Source organism: Bombus terrestris, chromosome 9 (assembly GCF_910591885.1).
Source record: "Bombus terrestris chromosome 9, iyBomTerr1.2, whole genome shotgun sequence".
In the NCBI taxonomy this organism is placed as follows: Eukaryota; Metazoa; Arthropoda; class Insecta; order Hymenoptera; family Apidae; genus Bombus; species Bombus terrestris.
In genome coordinates, this window is record NC_063277.1 from 7,358,516 (window position 1) to 7,372,517 (window position 14,002).

Below are 14,002 nucleotides of genomic sequence, written 5' to 3' on the forward strand. Positions count from 1 at the left end.
TAGAGCATACATTAGTTCAAATTTCAATAATTCAAGTTTCTCACTGTTTACATAATCGGTATAATGTAAACGAGAAGCACTTATGAGAATACAATAACATCATTAGAATTATCACAAGACAAATTTCGATATTCATAGTTTTGAATATTCAAATTAGATTTTGATGTTGAAATTGAAACTGGAGAATATTTAACTAAACTTAGCATGTTTTGTTTTAAAAGCTAGTATACTATTGACCGTTTAACCATAAACATACGTCGCATTTGTTTATACAATATAGTTGGATATATATTATACATTGTAAATGCTCTTGATAATTACTTTTAGTCCCTTCTTTAATACGATATGACATATTTCAATCTATACTTTTAATGAGAATATTTCGTAACAGAGAAATTTCTAGCTTTATTTATAACTAAAATTACCGAATGGTACAAAAAGGATTTGTATGAATATTTCTTACAATATTCATTAGATGGTATCCATAAGTTTTATAATATTCTTAACATACGTTTTCCATTTAACTATACACTTTTAAAATAATGAGAAAATAGCTACAAAATGTTCCTCTTCTACATTCGACCCAAAAATTTCTCGAAAAGTTTGCACTCCAACAACAGTGTATGCAATTACAGTTAGAGTAATTATAAATTCATATAAAATCTCAGTTTTTGTTTCTACTTTCTTTTACATCTGCCGTTAATACGTATGCTAAATATCCCATCTTTTTAAAACAGCTTGTACCCATATACACAATTTTTTGAACGTATACTTTTATATTTCATAAACCTTCTAATGAACTCTCGTGAAATTTCTAAATAATAATACAATTATATAGGTATTATAAATAAAATTATAACGATTTCTATCGTATCTCAAAATAAAAGAAATTTGTATGTTATTTAAAATAAAAAATTAAAGTTTTTAAGTTATTTAAAATTAAAATTTAATGAAACTCAATTTTTTAAGTTACTTGAAATTACTTCAATCTTATTTTGTAAAATGTTTATAAATTTTATTATACATTATTGAAAAGAAAGTGAATTTATTATTCAATGATCATACATAGATATCTTTGTTCAGAACTCATATATTGCGTAACAGCATTAATTTACGAATGAATAAGAAAATGAATAAAACATTCGCTGTCGGTTTACCAATAAATAATTACTTCGAAATTTGTCGATAATATAAATTATAATACGAATTAATAACAGAAAATCACGATAAATGAACATATATTCTCTTACAAACAAAAAAACAATTAATAAGTAATTGATAAATAATTAGTAAATGATTTCTATTTATCTTCTACAATATTATTTATCTTGGAGTATATACAAAGAGAGAAAAATATTCTTTGAAATATAAATATTAATTAAATATATAATATATGTAATATATAAAATATTCTTTTCTTCACTTTAGTATAAAATTTCAATATCACTGCTTTATTACTATACAAGAGCAGTGCCAGAGATTTTATGGAGATTTTATGGAACAAATTAAAATGAGAAAATAACCTTTTATCGTACAAAACTTTACTTTTGAAACAAAATAAAACGATTGACTTGTACTTACATTACGAATAGCGATCCAATCTTATATTTTAAAGAAAATTAAAATAAGAGAATAACTAAGTTTATTATATGAAACTTTACTTTCGAGAAAAATAACCTATAACATTTGTGTGTATTTTACCAATAATAATAGCCCAGCCTTATAATAACACTAATAAATCTTTTAATATCAATATATTTATATATTGTTCATTTAACTGCACGTCACATTTCACTCACATTAAATAATGAACATTCGACGAATATTAGCCATAGAATAAACCACGTATGGTAACAAGTCAATTCTCCCGCGAACATCCCAAGGTATAAACTGAACTTGATTTAAATTTTAGCCGCAATCTAAAAGCGGACTATGAACGAAATTAACCGCGTAGCGCAGTATGGTTTTCTTCCTATCCTAGCTATTTTTATCAAATACCTTTTAGTTCTTTTGTTTTTTTCATATCGACAAGCAATCAGTTCGAGCTATCGATGGATAACCGAAATTCATACAAATAAAGTTGATGTGACTAAACTTAAAAATTTTCTATAACTTTAATATTCTTAAACTTAAATAATTTTATATCTCATGTATGATAAAAGCAACTTAATTGAAATTATTAAACATTTCTTCAACTTAACAATTTTAGGCATATATCGTTAACAGTTATTTACGAAATCTCTCGGACTAAATATGTATATAAATCCAATTTGCTTCAACGCGAGCAACTCTGTTTTACTTTCATGTATAAGGTTATGTTAAAGATTATTTTAGTTAAATTATCAATTTAATTACATATATCGCTTTGCTTGATAGAATTTTAAAAAAAGTACGATGAACTGAATTCGACAAATATTCAAAGTAATCGAAGCAAGTATAAAAGAGATAAGCATAACGTTCACGTTATTAATAATTTCGGAGATGAAACAGCGCGGGCAGATCACATTGAAAAGTTAAGAATATAATAGCTTCTGCTCAGAATTACCATTTCAATAAACTGTTTATTCAATGTGTATAAAGATGACAACTATTGTAGACATATACAATTCTTTATTTCGTTTACGATACTAATTTGAAATTTCACAATTATATTCGATCACTCACCGAAATCTCCAAAATTGTGAAGCATAAAAAGGTATTGCATTTCAGGTTTATCCTGTCCTTCATAGCTTCCAACTTTATCAGTTTCCCCTATTTCTACATTTCTGTACATCCGGAAATCATAGAAATATTTGACAATGTAAAAATAAATCTAAAACCTGTTGATTTCAATCATTAGTTGATGATACTTTGGATGACACTCTTTCTTCTTTTCCTACGTTAAATCTTATAGATTATAGATCGATGCCACGAAATTATGTCAATAATAATCGAATATCGTAATGTCGCTATATGTAATTACACATTTTATCGTTTACCATCATTTCACTGGCGCTACAGTCTTTCTCAACACCGAGTCGGTAACGTCGCGCGAGACATAAAAATGATAAGATAATATTTTCGGTAAATACAAACGTACATATGTATATTTATACATACATACTTGGATAGTAATTAAAATAAATAAATAAAATATTAATTAAATATTAAAATTTCCTATAAATAGAATTCTCCTGAATCGTTAACGCCAGAAGTTATAGAGACAGAATTAATTAAATAGTCTTTGGATTATATGACACGAATTTACATTTTTCTACGTAAGTAAAGATAAAGACTAGACCAATATCTGTTTGCATTTAATTTAACAAAATTTTGTATAGTATACAATTCGGAAAACAGGTTCTAGAATCGTATATAATTTATGTTATATTTCACTTCTCACGTAATGCAATACATATTTTATAAATAATCTTAAATATCAGAGGTGACCTGCAGTGTAATGTTCAAAACAATTCTCGACAAAGTTATTTTAATCGCTATTATTGCTTAATAATTTAATCAAAGACGTCATTTTTTCAATTTCACCAACTACATACTGCACAATTATGTGATGCGTTGTGTAATAGATCTGTTTATGCGATAGATATGCATATCTCGGCTATGTTTATACTTCTTTTTCAGAGATATTGTTTGAGCTATCTATTTTTTACTAAGTAAAAAAAAACGAATATCGGTTTCTAACCGGATACATATAAATATTTATACAAAACAGCAATGTGTATAAAATAGAAAAGAAATATGAAGTTACGGCATAGAAATAAATATCGTAGATGTGAAAAGACCAGGGAAAAATACGATAGAGAATTATATACTTATCTATATGTATATAATCCTATAAAATAAAAAAAGTCATATAAATTTCAAGTAACATTACAAGTACTTCATTTTTCGTGATTGAAATAAGGAACCAAAGCTCTAAAACGAACCTTCAATAAAAACGATTGCTTTTTTCATTCTTTCCTACTATTGGCTACATCTAGTAATGGTATACATCTAGTAATGGTATATGATGGCTTCTATTCGTACACACATATGCCAGAAATATAAGTATACTAAATGTATTCATGTGGTATCTAAGTACTTACATGCAGGAATCGAGAGATCGAGTATTTAATTACTTTGTTGGTTCAAACATGACGTTTGACAAGTAAGAGCCTAACCTTGTGTGATTTGTGTATTTATATACGGCATTTATAGCAATACACGCTCTTTGACTGTAGCTATCATGGTACGTGAAATAATTATCATTTGATGTAATTAAACACACGTATTATATTATGTTCTAAAATAAATATGTACGTTTTAAAATAAAATATACGTTATCGTTAAATAATTATATGAATGGTAATCAATGTGAATTATTTTACAAACAAATGCAGGTATATCGTTAATAGGTTTTAAAGATAACACGTAAATCTCTTAATATTTACTATTTAGGAAATGAATAGATTCCTTTGTCAAAATTATCATTAATTATTAAATTAAATGAAATAAAGGAAAATTACTAAAGAATATTTTGAGAATGTTTACCACTTTCATAAAGAAAAATTTTAAAAATTCTGATCAAAAGATTATTTTCATAATTTCCAATTTCTATCATATATAATATTGAGCATAGTTCTTGCTTGGTATTTTGATATTTTGTTTCATTACTGAAACACAAAGTAAATATTACATTTACAGGACAATGATGCAGTTGCTCTTCAGAATTTGGAGCATCTGATGACTGAATTTTTCTCTCCAGAAACAACAAATGAACGAAAACGTATAATTGAAAGAAGTTTCCAGGAATTTGCAGGACAAATTGATTCCTGGAGACCTTGTTTACATTTCTTATCTTCTACTAACAATCATTATGTCAGTATGTTTGCTTTATCTACATTAGAGGTATGAACTAACACAATTGAATTCCATTATTTTAATTGTTTGTAAAGTAAAATTTTCACAATTCAAGAAAGGGTAAAAAATTAAATTAGCTATGAAATGAAAATTATTGTAGACGACAATTGGGAGAAGATGGCCAATACTGCCATGGGAAGACAGAGCTCTCACAAGATCAACTTTATATACATTATCATTAGAAAGAGGTGTAGCTCCTTTTGTAAGAAACAAAGTAGTCAAACTTGTTGTAGATATTGCTAGGCATGATTGGCCACATTTCTATCCAGATTTTTATTCAAATATCTTACAGGTTTGTATATATTTTAGCATTGAACTTAAGTTTTCAATTAACTATTTCGATCTAACTTTTAATTTCCTTGTATGCATTAATAGTTATTAAGTCACAAGCATACAAGACTGTTGGGTCTCATTTATTTGCGAACAGCTTCGGAGGAACTAGCCACTCCAAGAGAAGATTTACCAATACAAAGGAAAAATGAGTTATTTAGATTTCTTAGTGCTCAAGTACCATTGACTTTGGATTCTCTTACAGGTATAGTTCATATATTTTACATTATTTCTATCTTCATTAAAAAAAACTATTTAATTATTATTTTTGTTTAATATTTATTAAAATATTTGTTAAAATATTTTAAAATATTTATTATAGTACTTCTAAAAGAAGCAACAAAATTGCAAAGTCGTTCTGGAACAGTTACACCACCTCCATCACCCACTAGCGGTCAAACAGTAGCACCTGCAAGAGCTATTCTAGATGTAGAAGGGCTAGCCACAGGAACTAGTGAAGTGTGTATAGCAACATTGGATGTGTTAGCACATCTCTTTAGTTGGATTGAATTATCAGAACATATCTCTACAAATTTACTGGATGCTATCTTTACCTGTGCCAGGTATCACGATTCAATGGTAGGATTGTGTATCAAATATCACAATATATTGTAATTTAATTAGCAAATATATTAATCATATATTTTATTAACAGAACGGCAAACAGATTGAAATGGCCGTACAAGCTGTGACTACGATAAATGAACTTTTATATCGACCGCTATGTTCTCCCGACGTAACCGATAGATTATTAGTAGAAATATTTCAAAATGGAGTCACATTATTTCAATTTTTGGAACGTTTGGATTCTATAAACGAAAGGTATTGAATGATGTGATGCATCTGACAAATTTTTGTAACTAAAGGCATTACATTTGTGAGAAAGTTATTATATTTCTAGTTATATGGAAAAGCTGACAGAGTTCTTACAATTATTTGTAACAAATCATTTGAAGAGAGTTGAATCGTGTCCAAAATTTCCAGTAAATACGTTATTAGAAGTCTTGTGCCATCATACCTTTCAGCAATGCTCAACAGTAAATGGATATCTACGATGCTTAGATGTTTGGACTACACTTTTAGAAAGTACTCAGTCTCGGTACTCACCAGTATCATTAGCTCTTGCTGAGAGAGTATTGCAAAAAATGAGTTTTAAGCTCAATACCCGCACATTGAAAGATCTTGATACAGAAAGCTTAGACGAAAATGTAAGGAAATCTACAAAATTTCATCATATGTGTCCTGTTTTTAATTTAGATCTATTTTAATCTGCATATTTTTATTATAGGAAGAAACAGAGTGGCAGCATTTCTTAAGATGTAATATAGAGTGTTTAGCGAAAATAGCAGATATTTCTCCGATTCCGATCTTTACATTATTGGTAAAATTTTCATCAATTATATGTATATATCATTTAATTCGCAGTTTTTAATTGTGTAAAACCTTTTTAGTATCGTTCTTGGAGGGAAGGATTAATAATGTTTGGAGAATTAGGTGCTGTTATTGCTAACAATCAAGTTATTTTGTTAAACGAATCAGAAGCATCAAATGTACACGCGCATTTACGAGATTTAGCTTCTACTACTCAAGCGTTAGCTAGATTGTATTCACTTTTCCTCGGTAAGTTAGTTTTTATACATATAATAATATCATGATTATGATTTAGTACAATATAATTGTTTAATAAAAAATAAGGCGATGATCAGAGCATTGACCAGTCATTAGCTGAAGAAGTAGTATCTCAAACATTAGATGCCTGTAAATTTGCCAAGACAAACCAATTGTACAAAGCATCATTGCAACCAGCTGCAATTGTAATAGATCTTATAGAAGTGTAAGTAATGTTTATAAAGAAAAGTATTTTCATGCAATTTTCAATATAATGCAGTTTATATAAATGCTTCGTGTTGTTGACCAGTCATTCACAGTTGTTAGCATCACTCCAAGCTTGGTGCCATTGGATAGCCAACAGGCCAGAAAAGACAAAAGAATCACTATGTCAACGATGTATTGATTCATGCATTTTAGCATTAGATTATACAACATTCTGTGACAATCCACCACCAGCGAATTTAACTCATTCCGCCACACATCTTTTCCAAAGTATCACTGCTATGTTGAAACCTGTTTTATGGGATGAACCCACGTTTAGAAACTTAATTTCAATGGTAACATATCCATTCCTTAAACCTGATACAATAAAAGTACTACGAAGGGCATTAGTAAATGCAATTGTCTTACCACATGGTGATGGATCTATTAGAGAAAGATTGTTGGGTAAGTAATTAAATGCTTACTAAGTAATAAATCTTAATAATACATGTATGATTTCAATCCATGTAGGCACGATGGTATCGACATTATCTACACCTCTCGGTTTAGAAGGACAACCTGTACCTTCGGAATCTACCATTTCAATGACAGTAGTGCCATTAACTCAATTACTAGAAGACTGTTCTGCCTCATCCACAACGATAAAAAAAATGTTACATTCGTGTTTGGGATCAACTATAAATCGAACATTAGAATTATTGCCATATATGATAAGATGTCAAAGCGTATGTGAGATTCTGCTTAGTTTCTTGCATTCAGTGTTTTCAGTACTACAACAGCAACTAGGCCCTGAGTTTACTCAAAATGCAGTTCAAGGAATGCTACACATTTATACTAGGTAGATCATTTCATTTCTAACAATTTTATTTAATTTATATCATATAATTTTATTTTCATATTTGATGCATTTACAGAGAAAATATATCCGCGGGACCTGCATTAGATCAATTATTAGAAATCTTAATATTGGTCGTATCAGCACCTAGTAATGCATTTAAAGCATTTGTTCCTTCAGTGACTAATCTATGTTTAGGTCAAGTCTGGCCTGCTGTTGGGAATGATCTTAGTGCATATCCAGATACTACACTTGTGTTATTAAAACTTTTCCACAGGTACTATACGAATTGTATTTTGGCTATTTGAATCATTAATGTAACAATAATAAAATTTAAATATTCGTTTTAGTATACTTATGCATCGATGGCAATATTTTTATAATACTTCTATACTACGCACTCTCGGTCATACTGATGAAGACGAATCCGTCGAACACAAGGAAGAATTAGTTGCAATTTTAGAAGCTTTCGGCCAAGCTCTTCTTCAGCCGGATGTTAACATATTTCGTCAAAGTCTACAAAGTCTAGAACAGTTAAATGTACGGTGGCGACTTTATCAACGAGCTGTGTTCAAAGTTCACTTACTCGAGAGATTTCTAATGGCGTTATTCACTGTTCTATTTCAACAGTTAGTGGGATATTTTTGAATTATAATTTGTTTATCTTGAAGTGATAAAATATCTTAAACATTTATTTCTAGATCCCATAATTTATTGGCGGATGAGATTGCAACTGCTATTCATAGTTTAGCTTCAGTTAATATAGCATGGTTTTTCGGACATTTTTTGCCAACATTCTTGGCAGGTTGTGAAGGTGTAGATGATATGCAAAAAGCTACATTATTAGGAAACTTTGACAAGTCTACGGTAAGTAGAACTAGAAAGATCACTTCGTAAGTTAGTTAATAAATAATTTTCTTATTGACTTTATTACGTATTAATAGGATCAACCGACTTTGACGAGATCGGTGCTGCAGTTAATTTCTGATTTACGGTGTTATCAATTTTGTCGACCCGGCTGAAGCAGTTGCATTTCAATGCGAAGATGCATTACGATGACATATTCAATACAAGTTTCAAAACTTCACTAATGAAATTTAAAAAAAGCAACATTTTAAATAAATTTCCGTGCCTCGTGGCATATACCAAACATTTTAAAAGCATAACATATAAAGAGACGAATGTTTCTTAATGTTACAATTCTGTATCACCTTGCAATCATTGCCGTATCATCTTGTGATGTTACTAACATTATTATAATGTTAGGATAAAACACTCTTTTCTAAATATTTAAGTGTTGCGTTTATACTTTTTAATTCAATCTATTTCATGAAGTTTTATTGAAGTAACATACTCCCGTTAGAGAACTGAATATACGCAAGAGAATTTTTATTACAGATTTAAAAAAAAACATTGTATATTAGTGTCAAACTAGCATTGTAATTATTTTGTAACATGTATGAACGTTAAACTCAATTCCAATTTTTTGTGATATTTACTGGTATTTAAGCTTATCATACCCCTTCTCTTTTTGTCGATAAGCGGTCGTTTTGATAACCCGGAGTCTTTTTATATTGTGGCTTGAAGATTAAAGAGTTAGTCGTAAATATTTAACAATGATTCGTGCGTTGTCGAGAAATAGCATCTACATTCCTCAATTACAGAAAGTGAGGCACTTAGTAACAGATCCAAAATATGGATTCTTAAAGCAGTTAGGCCTTACAACCGAGAATCCGGGTCTTTATGATGGACGATGGGGAGGATCTGGCAAAGTATTCTTTTCTGTTTATTTAATCATATCATATGACTTTTAATTTAATTAATATTATTGATTTAGTTAATAGTAATTAAAATTATATCAATTACAATATACAAGAAACAGTTTTATTACTGATACAATGCAGGTAATAGAATCAGTTTCACCAGCAACTGGTAAAGTAATAGCAAAAGTTCGAACATCAACACCTCAAGAAGCAAGTAATGCTATTACAGAAGCTCGTAAAGCATGGCCTCAGTGGGCATCACTGCCAGTTCCTACAAGAGGTGAAATAATGCGGCAAATAGGAGAAGAACTACGAAATAATTTAAAACCACTAGGACGATTAGTGTCTTTAGAAATGGGTATGCTTTGTTTATTCACAAAATTCTACTTTTTAATATTGTAACTTAATTTTAATATTATAATATATGACATTGCAGGCAAAATATTGCCAGAAGGTATTGGCGAAGTTCAGGAATTTATAGACATATGTGACTATGCTGTTGGCTTATCTAGAATGCTTCCTGGTAGTATATTTCCTTCAGAAAGGAAATATCATGTACTTTTTGAAAAGTGGAATCCTCTTGGAGTAGTTGGAGTTATTTCTGCATATAACTTCCCTGTTGCAGTAAGCAAAATTTGAAATAATAAAGTGATTGGTAAATAAAAAAAATAATTAGATTAAAAAAAAAAGATATTCTAGGTATATGGTTGGAACACTGCTATAGCAATGGTGTGCGGAGATACCGTTGTTTGGAAAGGTGCACCTACTACCCCATTGACTTCTATTGCAACTACAAAAATAATTGCAGGAGTATTAGAACGAAATGGTGTACCAGGTTCGGTTGCATGTATGGTAACAGGTGGATCAGATGTTGGTGAAACTATAGTTAACGACACGCGGTAAGATGTAATATATTTAAACCTTAGTAAATTTTTGTAATATCATAATCAATGCAATTACTATTATTATTTATAGCATACCTCTAGTTTCATTTACTGGAAGTACTGAAGTTGGTAGAAATGTAGCTGTTAAAGTTCAGCAACGATTCGGAAGATCATTGTTAGAACTAGGAGGCAACAACGCAACAATAGGTAAATTAAGCAATATTAATAGCAATAATTATATCTTTATCACATGATTACAGTATATTAAATTTAATTTAATTTATTACCTTTTGTAATAGTTGCTCCAGATGCAGATCTAGAAATGGCAGTTAGAGCAGTAGTATTTTCTTCTGTAGCAACAGCTGGACAGAGATGTACCAGCACTAGAAGAGTAATTCTTCACAACAAGATAAAAGATGAATTTTTAGGTAAAGTTTTATACTTTAGTTCAATTAAATGTAATTACAGCAAGCATTTAATAAAAAGATAATGTGTAAATTTAATAGAAAAATTGAAAGCGGGATATAAGAGTATTTTAGAACGAGTAGGAGATCCATTAGATGATAATGTTTTGTATGGACCATTACACAATCAACAAACATTAGATAAATATAAGGTACAAATGTTGTGTTAATATCATGAAATCAATTATTAATACGATTTACAAATGATTTAACAAATATAAAATATAAAAATACAAAACTACAAAGCGACGATAATATAATTAACAATCATTTATAGCAAGCAATAAATAGTGCTTTACAAAATGGAGGGAAAATTGAATTCGGTGGAAAACAAATAAACAGAGTTGGCTTTTATGTTGAACCAACCATTATTACTGGTTTATCACCTAAAGCTGAAATTGTTCAAAGGGAGACTTTTGCACCAATTGTATATATTCTTGAAGCAAATTCTTTAGAAGATGCTATTGCTATTAATAATGATGTACAACAAGGATTAAGTAGTACTCTATTTACCAAGGATGTAGGAAATATGTACCAAGTAAGGATATAACTATATAATTGTATTATATATGTCTCAAAATATTGAAACATAAATATTTTGTAGTGGGTGTCTGCACATGGCTCTGACTGTGGGATAGTAAATATTAATATTGGAACTAGTGGAGCAGAGATAGGTGGAGCATTTGGAGGAGAGAAAGCTACAGGTGGTGGACGCGAGAGTGGAAGCGATGCATGGAAGAATTATATGCGACGTTCGACTATAACTTTCAATTGTGGAAATGAAATGCCATTGGCTCAAGGCTTGAAATTCGAGTAATTAGAATATACAATTTGTGTCATGAAAATATTTTATTAATTTAATTCAAATCGTATAAAATCCACCTCAATATCTACATAGTATTGTTTATGAAATTTATATGATTGTGGTATATCAAATTTCACTTCTGCAATAACTTTGCCTTTGGCTCCATACTGTGCGGCTTTTTGAAGAACGTAATTACGCGTGCTTGTTTTATGTAACGAGTATACAGTATTTGACGCTAATTTAGTCGCGATTTCCAAAAACTTCATATCTATGCCTGCATTATGTTTGGTACCAAAAGGTGGATTCATAATAACTGTATCAAAGAATTTCTCGAATCTCCCTGTAAGATTGTATATAATATAAAGATTTGTACTTTTAAAAAAGATTTGTACTTTTACATATTCATATATCTATACCTGGTAGATATTGTAGTATATCACACTGTACAGTTTCCACAAATAATTCTAGATCATCGCAATTTCTAGATAGAATGTTAAGTGCATCAGGATCTATTTCAAAACCAGTCACATGACTTGCTTCAAGCATTTTCGCTCCAATTGATAAGTGACCACAACCACAACCTAAGTCAGCTACTGTTCGTCCTTGTATATCACCAAATTGTACTTCAGCACAGTACAATATCTGTGATGCTACATGAGCACTAGTACAATATTGTTCAAGCAATACTTTTGGTTTTTCAAATCTGTCTAACTCTTGCAACCATGCCTCTAATTTGCGAAGTGTAATGCTAGTCATTTTCTGTGTTTAATCATCAATTGTCACCCAGTGTTATAATTTTAGTTCTATTACTTTTAAGAGGTACCCTTAGAAGGAGGTACTTAGTTCAGATTAAAAATCACTTTATCACACTTGATCAAAGTCTGTAGAATTATTTATTACTTATGATTTGAAGCTGCAACTTAATTTTTTTATTTAGCATCAAATCTTGGAAGAACTGGTAAAATAAGATTGCCAAAGGAAGAATCCTGTGTTACAAAGTAACCTGATGATGCTGCATGTGCATTATGTAAAGCAGCTCTTTGGGATGCATTCATTACAACACCATCAGAGGTCTGTGTAGGAGGCTAATGAATACAGAGGATTAAGAAGCAAACATATAATTTATCAGTCGATCTAAACAAATATGATATATAGAATATATATTTACCAAATTAGAAGGACAACCTGTTGATGTAACGGCTAATGATGTATTCAATGTTGGTGCTACACCTTGCTTTAAAAGCAATTGTTTTTTTAATTGCAATTCTTCTAAGATTTTTCTATTCTGTAATTCTACAATCAGTGCGAATAAAGATCTAGTATCAATTTTATTGAAAAAAAAATAATTATAAATAATATTACCTCTCGAATTTGATTGTGAAAAAGCCATCAAAGTTTCGATTTTTAAATTGGAAATAAATTACGTCGCCGATTGATGCGACGATGCGCCGTTGACGATGCGACAAATATAATTTATTATTAAATATTACCTAAAAAGTACATAAGAGACACATTTAACAAAGGAATATTAAATTTAAATAAATTTTTGCTGACAGTTTATAATTTCGCCATCATGCTAATACTTTCATTGTTGATCATTTTGCGTTACCTTAACCTTGTCGAAACATAAAACTCCTAAAAAATATCTTTGAACGAAGTTCTATACCAATACTTTAACTGTCATTATCGATATTATAACTACTTATCTACTTCTTTATTTACATAAAATTATTTACAATGTCAAAAGTTTGTTGCTTGTAAAATATTTACGTGTCCTCGATAATCTCTAACTTTGTTCTACATAGTAAGGTATTGTTGCGTTTGATTTTGTGTGCGTATACTTATATCGGATTGGTATACATAGACAGTGGTGCGAGGGAAAATGAATGTAGAGGACACTGGTATCAGTAATAGAGAGGAATGAAGTTCACTGGGTGAACAACGGTGGCGCTTCATGTCAAAGCCACTATGGCTGTAATCAATTCGCTTCACGGAATCTCATATCCATAGAATATATATATCAGTGATACGATCGCGCTCGTTTCTTTTCCCATCAAAATACCCACTAGAGACAGAAACTGATACCCCGAATTACAACCCAGAATATTGCTCTCTCACTCTTGTGTTCTCTTCACTGGTTATTAAGAGAACGCGCAGACTATTTGTATAAGTCTATGGTCGAAACGTAG

General features: G+C 30.0%; 4 protein-coding genes and 1 long non-coding RNA gene across 9 annotated transcripts in view; 2 read left to right on the forward strand and 3 right to left on the reverse strand.

Annotated features, from left to right (window-relative positions):
- Window positions 1–4,166, reverse strand: part of LOC110119574 — a 52,206-nt gene extending 48,040 nt beyond the window's left edge. The window contains exon 1 of one of the 3 annotated variants that reach the window (XR_007225111.1): window positions 4,086–4,166. This is a non-coding gene — a long non-coding RNA (uncharacterized LOC110119574). Of the gene's footprint in view, window positions 1–1,799; window positions 2,086–2,664; window positions 2,971–4,085 lie in introns of those variants that run through there. The other 2 variants (XR_002308046.2, XR_002308045.2) reach the window with 2 other exon arrangements.
- On the forward strand, window positions 3,993–9,391 carry LOC100648058 (exportin-6-B). Of its 2 annotated transcripts, none has more exons than XM_003397595.4 (16): window positions 3,993–4,228; window positions 4,684–4,887; window positions 5,000–5,191; window positions 5,275–5,434; window positions 5,552–5,808; window positions 5,885–6,051; window positions 6,131–6,437; window positions 6,518–6,610; window positions 6,681–6,849; window positions 6,925–7,063; window positions 7,148–7,506; window positions 7,573–7,900; window positions 7,977–8,174; window positions 8,248–8,526; window positions 8,599–8,764; window positions 8,842–9,391. In XM_003397595.4, exons 1-16 carry the CDS (start codon window positions 4,226–4,228, stop codon window positions 8,917–8,919), a joined length of 3,099 nt encoding a protein of 1,032 aa, XP_003397643.2. In that variant the 5' UTR covers window positions 3,993–4,225; the 3' UTR covers window positions 8,920–9,391. The 2 variants fall into 2 exon arrangements, with proteins under 2 accessions (XP_003397643.2, XP_048264557.1); XM_048408600.1 differs by lacking the exon at window positions 3,993–4,228 and adding an exon at window positions 4,339–4,379.
- A 122-nt stretch (window positions 9,392–9,513) lies between these two features.
- LOC100648169 (putative aldehyde dehydrogenase family 7 member A1 homolog) lies at window positions 9,514–12,076 on the forward strand. The gene is made up of 9 exons (XM_012311836.3): window positions 9,514–9,669; window positions 9,802–10,018; window positions 10,097–10,284; window positions 10,360–10,559; window positions 10,636–10,751; window positions 10,844–10,972; window positions 11,051–11,160; window positions 11,286–11,546; window positions 11,613–12,076. The coding sequence occupies exons 1-9, from the start codon at window positions 9,514–9,516 to the stop codon at window positions 11,823–11,825; spliced, it is 1,590 nt and encodes a 529-aa protein (XP_012167226.2). The 3' UTR covers window positions 11,826–12,076.
- LOC125384599 (rRNA N6-adenosine-methyltransferase Mettl5) lies at window positions 11,839–12,569 on the reverse strand. The gene is made up of 2 exons (XM_048408601.1): window positions 12,230–12,569; window positions 11,839–12,153 (listed from the first exon to the last, which is right to left on the reverse strand). Exons 1-2 carry the CDS (start codon window positions 12,567–12,569, stop codon window positions 11,861–11,863), a joined length of 633 nt encoding a protein of 210 aa, XP_048264558.1. The 3' UTR covers window positions 11,839–11,860.
- Window positions 12,570–12,719: 150 nt separating this feature from the next.
- Window positions 12,720–13,747, reverse strand: LOC100648403 (SOSS complex subunit C). 2 transcript variants are annotated; one of them, XM_048408602.1, is made up of 4 exons: window positions 13,550–13,747; window positions 13,176–13,303; window positions 12,982–13,106; window positions 12,720–12,898 (listed from the first exon to the last, which is right to left on the reverse strand). In XM_048408602.1, the coding sequence occupies exons 2-4, from the start codon at window positions 13,201–13,203 to the stop codon at window positions 12,743–12,745; spliced, it is 309 nt and encodes a 102-aa protein (XP_048264559.1). In that variant the 5' UTR covers window positions 13,204–13,303; window positions 13,550–13,747; the 3' UTR covers window positions 12,720–12,742. The 2 variants fall into 2 exon arrangements, with proteins under 2 accessions (XP_048264559.1, XP_012167228.1); XM_012311838.3 differs by having other exon boundaries at window positions 13,423–13,747.
- Between the last annotated feature and the right edge of the window lie 255 nt (window positions 13,748–14,002).

What these genes read in the sequence shown, in the direction of transcription:
- LOC100648058 (XM_048408600.1), top strand. An exon ending in TTCCGATCTTTACATTATTG is followed by an intron (nt 6,611 to 6,680) that starts GTAAAATTTTCA and finishes AAACCTTTTTAG; the next exon opens with TATCGTTCTTGGAGGGAAGG. An exon ending in ATTGTATTCACTTTTCCTCG is followed by an intron (nt 6,850 to 6,924) that starts GTAAGTTAGTTT and finishes ATAAAAAATAAG; the next exon opens with GCGATGATCAGAGCATTGAC.
- LOC100648169 (XM_012311836.3), top strand. Translation starts at nt 9,514, where the DNA reads ATGATTCGTGCGTTGTCGAGAAATAGCATCTACATTCCTCAATTACAG. An exon ending in CATATAACTTCCCTGTTGCA is followed by an intron (nt 10,285 to 10,359) that starts GTAAGCAAAATT and finishes AAGATATTCTAG; the next exon opens with GTATATGGTTGGAACACTGC. An exon ending in AGGCAACAACGCAACAATAG is followed by an intron (nt 10,752 to 10,843) that starts GTAAATTAAGCA and finishes CTTTTGTAATAG; the next exon opens with TTGCTCCAGATGCAGATCTA.
- LOC125384599 (XM_048408601.1), bottom strand. Translation starts at nt 12,569, where the DNA reads ATGACTAGCATTACACTTCGCAAATTAGAGGCATGGTTGCAAGAGTTA. An exon ending in TATACTACAATATCTACCAG is followed by an intron (nt 12,154 to 12,229) that starts GTATAGATATAT and finishes ACAATCTTACAG; the next exon opens with GGAGATTCGAGAAATTCTTT.
- LOC100648403 (XM_048408602.1), bottom strand. Translation starts at nt 13,203, where the DNA reads ATGGCTTTTTCACAATCAAATTCGAGAG. An exon ending in TTCACAATCAAATTCGAGAG is followed by an intron (nt 13,107 to 13,175) that starts GTAATATTATTT and finishes CACTGATTGTAG; the next exon opens with AATTACAGAATAGAAAAATC. An exon ending in CAGGTTGTCCTTCTAATTTG is followed by an intron (nt 12,899 to 12,981) that starts GTAAATATATAT and finishes TGTATTCATTAG; the next exon opens with CCTCCTACACAGACCTCTGA.